Here is a 10,408-nt window from a genome sequence, read left to right as displayed (position 1 = left end):
AGAAATTCCCTCCCCCTGTAATAAAGGGTTAAATCAAAGCTTGCTTGGCGGGTCAAAGAAGGACTTAGATTTACTCGAGTATGAAGTGGGGTCTAACGTGTTAAGTATGTGGGAAAATGCAGCCAAGGGCCATAAATATCTCATTAGTTTCATTTCCAATTAACCGTGAAACAGCAGCTGTTTATTGGAGTGAACGCGTGCAGCAGGGGGATCCTAGTGCTGAGTCCCCTCGGGCCATGGATGAGACTGGAGAGCAGGAAGAGTTTGTCTGACACGGACACCACTGGCTGTAGCTAGAGCAGTTACTTCACTTCCCCTTCTAGCACCTTGTTCCCTTCCTCTTGATGCCCTCTCCGCTCTCCTCCTCCACTTCAGAATCACTTCCCGTTCACTGCACCAGCCCCCTCTCTCCCTCCTTCACGCTATACCGCTAGTAATTAACTCCTCACTGCATTTCCTCCGCCCCTCATTCACATCCAAATATAGCACTCCTGAGAAAGCAAACCAAGGCAGGGAGCTGGTGGCAAGAGCATGTGAGGCTTTTGAAAGACTCTGACAGCAGCCTTTCCACCCCTTCTGCCAATAGATGCCTTTGGTGTAAATGAACCAAAGAAGGATTTTTCTTTGTATTAAAAATCCATAAAGTGTTTATGTGGCTAATAAATTATCTGGAAAGTGGTTGAAATTGAGATACCTCCCACCCAAAAAAAGCTGTACTCAAAAGTGTGTGTAAATTTTGCTTTTTCATTCTCTACAAATCCAGTAAACTCAGCGTCTCCGGAATAGGCAAACACGACTCCGTTAATCTATTATTCCACAGTTTGGGAACATGAGTTTTGCCATTGACTTCAGAAGCAAACTAATCTTCCACTCTAGGAACAACAAATCCAGCTTTTAAAACAGAATGAAGTCTCAAACCACACACTCAAGAGCTCATCACAAATCTGGACTTGGCCCATTTCTGTACAATTTGACATGTGGCACATTCACATTCCTTTTATGGGCGTGCAGCTTTTACAGCTCTTCCTTGAGCTTTTGAATTTCTTTACAGAGATATTCAGAAATTCTGTTTTTCTTAGGGAAAAAATACTATTAACATTGGGGGAAATGTATTGCATCAAGGCTGCAGCCATTTAGCTTCACTCCAAATTACCTTAAACACAATTTTGGTAACACCTCCTTGCCAAAAATACCTTACAGTTTAATCACACAATTGCAGTGATGCATTTATAGCCACAGACCTAAATTTTCAAAAGTGACTAAGAATTTGGGGTGCCCAAATTGAGACCCCTTAAAGGGGCCTAATTTTCAGAAAGTGCTGAATACCTGCCTTCTGAAAGTCAGGCCCCTTTAATAGGTCTCAGGGCCCACAAGATCACTAGTCACTTTTGCAGATGTAGGCCTCCGTGTTTTATTTGAAGGTATCCGCTTTATTTAAACAAATGCATTGCCAAAGCTCTGGTGTGAACTGTGTAGACAAAATTTAACACAATAATGTGTTGTTAGTTTCTTTGTAGTCTACAAAGTAATAAATACAAAGACACAATCAACTAGAACACTAGTTGGAAAGTTGTATCACTACTGTTGTTTTTCACAAACCTGTAATGCCTTCCAGAGTTATGCTAAAGTCTTGCATGCTAATCCAGGTGGTGCATGTCAGTAGTGTGTTTAAGCTATAAAATGTATGCACTGACAGTCCTGGAACATAACTTCACTTAGGAAGGGTTGAAACACAAGACCAATTTTAAACAGTTAGAGTCTCATTCCAAATCCAATCCTGTTCTTAACCCAAATCATTTCATGAAAATCAACCAGAGCCAGACCGATTAAGAAGAGGTTGAGAAGTCTCTTCACCAGAAGCTGTAATTCAATATGTCAAACTTCCTAGGTATCTGCAAAAAGGACAAGCATCTCAGAGAGCAGGCCCCCGTGACTTAACTCCTAGTCAGTCTATTTCTAAACAAAGTTCTCATTCTCCTAGACTATTTTAAACAGCAACCTCTTGCTCTCTCTCTCTCTCTCTCTCACACACACACACACACACACACACCTGTAAAACTGATCTTGCAATTTGTGTGCCACTCAGAGAATATTTCATATCAAAATATCTTGACCCAGAGCTAATTCACGAGTTTCCAGTTTCAGCAAGCTTTCTGATGTGCAAGAGTAATGATAGAGAATACAGACATTCAAGCCTGCAGTTTAGGAAAGTAATACCAGAGTTTACAATCACAAGGACCAACTCTCAACCTTTCAATCTAAAGCACCCCAACATTTTCTATTAAAAGGATCAGCATGAGGAACATAAATATTGCTTGGTGCTGGGGGTTTTAAAATGTCATCTCACATTTACAGGAGACTGGTTCTCCAAGTCTGGTTTTAAAATGCTATTCTATTATCAAATCTCATCTAAAGTCAAGGCTCTAATCCTTGAAAAGCACAGTATGGTCCCCACCCTTCCCCTATTGAAGAGAATGGCAAAAATCTCATTGACTTCAATGATTGGAGGATCTTCTCCTACAATTTTATCCTCTTTGTTAGGAAACAGCTCCTCCTCTTGACCTACAGACAGTCTGAGCTTCATTCCCCACTGTCTTGCAAATGACTGATTACACAGCCTGCACCTATGAAAAGAGTGCATATGAGAGGAGAATTATGGTTTGGTCATGTTTCAGATCCACTTTGCACAAGTGTAAATGACAACCCAAGATGGAAGGCAGTGGCAAATGAAGCCCTCTAAATTATAAAACTACACAAAGTAATCAGAGGTCAGTAGTGCTAGTCAAATGTAGTGTTAGATCCTACTCTCCCAGTGAACTCACTATGCGTTTTGCTATTGACTCCAGTGGGAGCAGGACAGGGCCCTGAAATTACATATCTTCTGGAAACAAAAGAATCTGAAATATCTTATATTGCTCTCTAAGAGACTAGACAAAAAGCCTTCAATCCAGATACCACAATTAGTCTGAAGAACGCATTGCCACACAGAATACTATTGAGGTCAAAAGCTTAGTAGATTTCAAAAAAAGGATAGATATTAATATCGATAACAAGAATATCTAGAGTTATAGAATAGCTTTTTTAAAGAAAGCATTTCAGAAAGAATATAACCCTTCATGTTACAGGATATAAACCAATAAGGGAGTGAGGAAGAAACTTTCCCTGTTATCATTCCATAACCTCGTATTGTGAGGTTTCTTGCACCTTCCTCTGACAGGATTGGTGTGGCCACATTCAGAGACTGGCCACTGGACTAGATGGACCACAGGTCTGACCCAGTATGGCAACTCCCATATTCTGCAGGGGGGATACAATAATGAGACACTCTAGGAGTAGGGCCCAGCCTGCAGTCCCTGAGCACCCAGAACTCCCAGTGACTTCTACAAATTGACTGATGCATTGGAAAATCTGTTTTATCAAGTCTCTGGTCAGATAATGTATACAAAAGGTGACTTCTTGGTTCATGTTCAGTTACACGGTGATGAATGCACAATGGTATAATACACCCTTACAGATATTCCACTTGCACTCTGCTTAACAAAACATGAACAAAGAAAATGACCCCCAAGATTTCTGAAACCTCAGTCAGCTAGCTAAATGTAGATGCATTACAAGATATATTCATAATTTGCCACCATCATGATTTCCAAGTCAAGCGTCTAATACCACATCTATAAGGAGATATTTAACGGTACCTTCAAATAGCAATGTTGTCATAAATAATTTTACTAAATCTCAGAGATTTGCAATTGCAAATAACAAAGAAGCTGTGTTGTGAATGAGATCCCAATGCCTCCTCCATTGGTTTTTGCCCTTATAAATCAATGCAATATCCAATCCCGTAGGTATGTTTCTAGATGAAGACAGATGGTTAGAAAGCGATATACATACATTTTGTTCTCCCTATAGAACAATTCATTGTTTACCCTCGGCAAAGTTTTTAGAGATACTATTTCAAAGACAATCTAATTCTTGCAACTGGGCAAAAGACTGAGGTCCCAGTTTCTCATTGATGAAATACAACAGTGAGGTGGGGACAGCACAAAAGGGGGTGAACCTCCAGGCTTGATTCTGAAGTCAATGGCAAAATCCTCACTAACCTTAATGTGCCCTCTCTCAGCTGAAAGGGGAAGTAGGGTACTCTCTCCCAGCTCCCCTTACTGGTCGCAGGTGAGTGCAAACTGTACAGCGTGATTAGAGGGCAGGGGTTGAAAGGAGGTCTGAGAATTATAAGCATTCTCTCCCAGTTTTGAACTATGTATTTCCAGACTCAGATTGCTCCCTCTGCATTAATTAGAAGAAAGATTAAGTAATGAAAAACCTTCTTTAAAGTATGGATCAGTTACATAGACATATGACAGCCTAGTAGGGCAAGTAGCTCAGATTCAAAGAGGCCTCTCTATCGGGAAGATAAAAGACCTGTTATCATATACCTCAGACTAGGATGTGTGGTGGGGGAGACAGCCTTCTTTGTCAAAGTCTCCTTGCTGTAAAAGACAGGCACTAGACCCCAACCTGGCTTAATCTCTAAAGCACATTTTGTGTGGCACCACGCCACCTCACCTTCTTCCCTCTCACCACTTCTATCTGCATGTCATGCAATGAACAGAACTCATCTCCCGTGCTTGGAGGCGAGAAGGCAAGGGGAGCTCATGAAGTCACAGCATCAGCAGCAAAAATTTCCTATGGTTTCACGTGGGTGAGAAGAAAAGGATGCAACTAAAACAGAAACAGGTTACAGAAACCTTGAAAGGAGAGAACCACCCGTCATGCAGCACTTTATCACACCACCAGGGGCACTGCTCCTGGTGTCTAGCTTAGAACTAAGCTGCACTATTACATCCATTTTTAGGGGAACACCGCATTGTACAATTATTTCCCCCGTTTGATCACTAAGTATTCACAGATTCCCATCGTTCATCTCACTCTCTTGAAAAGGGGTTGATTTTTCTTACTATATGGTGGGAACGGGTAGAATTAATTTAATTTTGTCTTTTCCCCCCCTGAATCCTGGCAACTATTGAGCCACATTTTTATTTTAATTTTAATTGTGTAATATTTGCGCATTAGATTGGATGGGGTAGAGAGGCTTTGGGCGCTTATAAATGTGTAAGTTTGAGCAATAAATAATTACTATAAGGCAAAAAAATAGCATGCAAAAGTCTTTTCTGTGATACTAATGAATAAAGATTGATCCCTGCTATTAAAAGAAGATTGAAATCCTATGGAGTCAGTTAATGCAGTACAGTCAAACTGCTGAGCTAGCGGCAGTCTTTACCCACTTCGCTATGAGAATTGGAGACAGGTTAACCATTAATTAGTCTCTGAGCGTTTTTCATTGTGATTTTTATACTCCATATACACAATTAAAGCTGATTTTTTTTCTTTATTGAAACAAGCATCAGGGGAAAAAATCCTTAAGATGTGTGTGTGTGTACTAATCACCAAACGGACTACTTAAAATAAGGTCCAGGGGAAGTAAAGACTGTGAAATAGCTACACTTCGGTGCTAATCACCAAACGGACTACTTAAAATAAGGTCCAGGGAAGTAAAGACTGTGAAATAGCTACACTTCGGTGCAGTGCTGCGAATCCCGTTCTAATGCCAGTTTAAAAAAAAATACCCCTCTTGCAACAAATTCGAAGGAATTAGAAACAGGTCAGAGGTGAAGAGACTCAGCTGGGGTCAAACTCACAGAAAACAAACAAGTCTCTCCTGATGCGTTCCGCTGGAGAAGGAAGCACCAGCCCAGCCTGGTAACTGAGTAAAGAAGACTAGTAGGAAACAGACCAGCATCTTCAATTGAAGGGGAAGAGGAAGAGTTCTATTTGCAATAGCTTTATTAACTGCAAAGCTCACCTTTAAAACTAAGCCACAACCTTAAAGCAGCTCTCTCTATTTGCCTGAACAATGAGCTCCTAAGTCTTTTGTGCTCTTTGTTCAGAGTTTTTTTTTTTTTTAACATGCATTGTAACATTTCTGTTAAGAATTGCCTGCCAAAAGCGAATCCCCTAAGGAAAACCAGACCAAGAAAGTAGTGACCAATCCTTTTCGGATTATTGTCAGAAGGCTCCTCCCAGCCCCTTCAATTTGCATAAAAAAATCCAGAAAACTCTTGTTTGCCCAGCATCTTGATCAGTTTGTCCACCCCTGTCTAACAGTCCGAGCCTGAGCCTCCTGGAAAGCTGCATGTAGCCTAAGGGGAGCTGAGAGTTTCTCTCTCTGGGCTACAGCCTGTTTTCTGCCTTTGTAAGAAACTGGAAGCCTCGCTGGGGCGTTTTTTTTCACCCCCGTTTTAGAGTGTGAGTCACCAACCATGTACCAGGGATACTGGTCTCTGTTCCTGATCTTTATCGCCTCCCACTGCATAGGGTCCGTCAAAGGGCTCTTTCTTTTTGGCCAGCCCGAGTTCTCATACAAGAGGTCCAACTGCAAACCTATCCCCGCCTCCCTGTTGTTGTGCCGCGGTATCGAGTACCCAAACATGAGGCTGCCCAATTTGCTGGGGCATGAAACTATCCAGGAGGTTCTGGAGCAGGCTGGAGCCTGGATCCCTCTAGTTCAGAAGCAGTGCCACCCGGACACCAGAAAGTTCCTGTGCTCGCTCTTTGCACCCGTCTGCATTGATGACCTGGATGAGACCATTCAGCCTTGCCATTCGCTCTGTGAGCAGGTGAAGGACAGTTGCGCCCCAGTTATGTCTGCCTTCGGCTTCCCCTGGCCTGATATGCTGGATTGCAGCCGCTTCCCCCAGGACAACGACCTATGCATCCCCCCGGCTAGCAGCGACCACGTCCTCCCTACCCCCAGAGAAGGTAAGAATGATTCTGCTGCAGCTTCCTGCGATCTTGGGCATTATTATTTCAATGAAGGGTTAATGGATTTCCCTGCATATTGTAATGGCTCACGAACCATAACATCCCCTATACTCTGTAACACATGCCAGGGGCTATGGAGTCATCTGGGTTGCAGTTGTAGGTCCTATGGGAGAGGGAATATTAACTTTTAAAGCAGCCGAAAATGAATTGTTTCCTGCTGTGAACAGGTTTTAAACAGTGACGAAAGTTAAGAACTACAGAAGGTTGTTTTACACCTTTATTTACCATGTTAGTTTGTTGTAGGGTTGCTAAAGAGAGCGCGCTAGATAATGGAACTGAACAAATGCCAACATTTTTGATTGATCAGAAAAGCATGGACGTGAAAAGTCCATGAATCGACAGTTATTACGAATGAAGAAAGCCTCTTCCATTGGTACCCGCTTTTTATGTGGGGGCTGGTTTTAATTAGCTGGAGAAGATCATGCAAAAGGAGAATTTCGCTAGTTATAAAAGGGGTAGGTGGGTGGGTGAGAGGGAGTTGCTATAGAAAGGGAACCTCGTGCGCTTGATACTCTTTCACAAAACCCCCCAGTGTGCCTGCCTTGATTTTTGTTCCTCGTGGGAGGGAAAGGGGGCTCCTTCATCCTTTTCAGGGGATTCAACAGGAACTTCTTTTCAAGCCCCTGCTTCATTCTAGGCAGATCTTAAATCAATTGCAAAGTTGCTTAGCAATCTTTTCTGACATGATGCAGCGTGACTTTCCAATCCTCTTGAGGTTAGATGGGTAATTCACTGGAAATGTTTTGCATTTTTCGAACATTTTCCCAACCCAAGCGACAAACAAATCAACGCGGTAGAAATGCTTTTATTCCTATCGCTTTTAGTGGGAACTTTGGTGGTTTTGTGATTTTACTTTGATGCCCTGGCTCTTTGCTGCTGTGCATTTCACAAGTCTTCCTCTCCTTTTTGAAAAAGGAAGGACTTTGACCGGAACGTGATCTATATTATTACCATAGCTGAAAGAATACGCACACTTCACAGCTCATTCCTGTTTTAATGAAAATCCCTCTTTTCTTAGAATTAAAAAAACCAAAACAGTTCGCTTAGAGAGGTTATGTTAACGAAGCAATCTCTGTGTGATCAGTTCTGGTGTCATCTAAGAAATGAAAGGTAAGTCAGAACTTAGTTAAAGGCAGCTGTGAGAATTCTATAAAGGGCACATACCAGTTGGTAGAAAATCTCAATTCGCTTCAATGTTCCCAAACGCCACCTGCTGTTCTTTTTTAACCAAACCTGCTGAAAGCTGCTTCTTACATTTCCAGCACCAAAAGTCTGTGATGCCTGCAAAAACAAGAACGAAGATGATAACGACATCGTGGAAAACCTTTGCAAAAATGACTTTGGTAAGTGGAAAAAGCCCCCTGGTTAGAATTCCAGGACTGGGGTCCGCTCCTGTATTGATCAGGTTAAACTCTCATAGCAGGTAATGGGATTTCTGCCAGAGTAAGGAATACAGTCAGGATTTAGCCTTGTCTGCAAATCAAACGAAACTCAGTCCTTCCAAGATACTGTGTCAGAAGGCTTCCATCATGCAAATCTTAGTCCTCAGAGTGAAAAAAAGTGTTTTTAAGTCCTAGCAAAGTCAGATTTCTGTTTGCAATTTCCTCCTCATCTCAAAAACCAACTAAATCGCCAACAATAAAGCTGTCTAGATGTTTAATATTCGTTTATATAGTGGACTCGGGCAGATGGAGTAGTACAATGAACAAGAGCACTCTGTAGTCCAAAATTCTGTCCACGGGAAAAAGTGGAGGAAGGATTTCATATAGGGGTGCAGAAGAGAGATCCAAAACCCAGTCCCAAACATTTGTAAAGACTTTCGTTGCAGATTATTAATGAGCCTCTACATACGATTTAACAGAGAAGGTGGTGTGTGGAGACTTATGTATATATACAAAACATGAAAATTCTGGGTTAGGACAGGAAAGCCCCTTTAACAGGGAGAACTGTACAAACTGGAACATGCTTATTTCAAGAGACTATTATAATAGGTCAATATTTATAATTGCAGGTGGAGTGTACTGTAAACCTCTAAAGTAATTCAAATGTGTCCTCAGAAACAAAGCCATTATGAGGACAATGTATTCATATAGCCTGTATTTATCCTAGCTTTGGACTGGCAAACAATGCCTGAGGTATTCAGATAAAACCTTTTAGAGCTAAACATGTTGTGTAAGTCCTTAAAGAGCCTTGTATTTCCCTCTCCTAGTTATTTTATCAAATCAAATGCAGCTGTTAGAATAGATCACATGGAAGGAGAACTGACCTTTCAAACAGCAATACATGTGAAATATCATTTCCACAGGTTTACCTAAAAATCCTCTCCAGACTAATAAATTAAGTTTAAAGTTTTTAACCACAGAAAAGATCAGATTTCAAATTAGATTTAGATTCTTCCCCCTCCCTCCTTTTCAAATGCTAGGGTTTCAGTAAGAATGTCTAGTGCTGGGTTAAAAACTAGTGCATATTTAATGTACAAAATGTGCCCTCTCTGTGTTTGCAAACGTTAGGAAAACTAGAGAAAAGATGCATTTAGAAAAGAAGAAGAAAATCTTAAGGTTGATTCAAACTGAGATGACTTGCATGCACTTAGTGGCTTTAGAAAATGAGCCACCTGCTGCCCATTCTGTCAGCCCCTGACAGTTTAATTAGCAATAGAAAACCTCCCTCCCCAGGTCCCCTTTATGTGCACTAATGGGAAAAAAAATCTCTCAATCTCTCTCATCCCACTTCTCCCTCCCCCCCTCTCCCTATTAGCCCTGAAGATAAAAGTGAAGGAGATCACATACATCAATGGGGACACCAAGATCACCCCTGAAACAAAGAGCAAAACCATCTACAAGCTGAATGGGGTGACGGAAAGGGATCTGAGGAAGACAGTGCTCTGGCTCAAAGGTGGCCTGCAGTGTACCTGTGATGAGATGAATGACATAAATGCACCCTATTTAGTGATGGGACAAAGGCAGGCCGGGGAGCTGGTGATCACCTCCGTGAAGCGGTGGCAGAAAGGGCAGCGGGCGTTCAAACGATTCTCCCGCAGCATCCGCAAACTGCAATGCTAATCACTTCTACTCTAGTCACTTTCACCCTAGTCACTTACACCAGCTGCCCCAGTTCTGAGCTCTTCAAGCCTCTTGCACCTTCTTGTTTCAGCCTTTCTGAACCACAAGATATAGCAGGCATGGGACACGATGGCTGTTTGTTTAAAATGAAGAGGAGGGGGAAACCCTCCCCTTCAAATTTTGTAAATATATTAAAACTGTAATAAAAATCATGAATATTTTTGTGAAGTATTAAAATATCTTGCTTAAAGCTAGTTTGTTTGTGTTTGGTTTGGTTTTTGCATAAGTGCAAATGTGACATTGGTCTCAATTTTTCTTTTTCCTTCACGTTGGGAAAGTTGATTAATTGATATCACCACCTTTCTCTATACACGCATGTGTGTTTGTGTTTCTTTCTGATACACTCAGAAATGGCAACAAACATTTCCCCGTTTTGTTGGCCTTGTAAATGGGGTCTGATTTTGGCA

The 10,408-nt window shown here is 41.6% G+C and overlaps 1 protein-coding gene across 1 annotated transcript; it reads left to right on the top strand.

Annotated features, from left to right (window-relative positions):
* Nucleotides 1–6,120: 6,120 nt before the first annotated feature.
* Nucleotides 6,121–10,195, top strand: SFRP2 (secreted frizzled related protein 2). Its single transcript, XM_024198244.2, has 3 exons — nucleotides 6,121–6,816; nucleotides 8,142–8,222; nucleotides 9,637–10,195. The coding sequence occupies exons 1-3, from the start codon at nucleotides 6,318–6,320 to the stop codon at nucleotides 9,939–9,941; spliced, it is 885 nt and encodes a 294-aa protein (XP_024054012.1). The 5' UTR covers nucleotides 6,121–6,317; the 3' UTR covers nucleotides 9,942–10,195.
* Nucleotides 10,196–10,408: the final 213 nt, after the last annotated feature.

This window comes from Terrapene carolina, unplaced genomic scaffold (genome assembly GCF_002925995.2).
Source record: "Terrapene carolina triunguis isolate 2854851 unplaced genomic scaffold, T_m_triunguis-2.0 Scaffold66, whole genome shotgun sequence".
NCBI lineage: Eukaryota > Metazoa > Chordata > Testudines > Emydidae > Terrapene > Terrapene triunguis.
The sequence above is the reverse complement of the archived record's forward strand: the minus strand, read 5'-3'. Positions and strand labels throughout refer to the sequence as shown.

Bases quoted from the DNA above. Each gene is read 5' to 3' on its own strand.
- SFRP2 (XM_024198244.2), top strand. From the start codon at position 6,318: ATGTACCAGGGATACTGGTCTCTGTTCCTGATCTTTATCGCCTCCCAC. The intron at 6,817-8,141 runs GTAAGAATGATT...TTACATTTCCAG, and splicing joins CCTCCCTACCCCCAGAGAAG to CACCAAAAGTCTGTGATGCC. The intron at 8,223-9,636 runs GTAAGTGGAAAA...TCTCCCTATTAG, and splicing joins CCTTTGCAAAAATGACTTTG to CCCTGAAGATAAAAGTGAAG.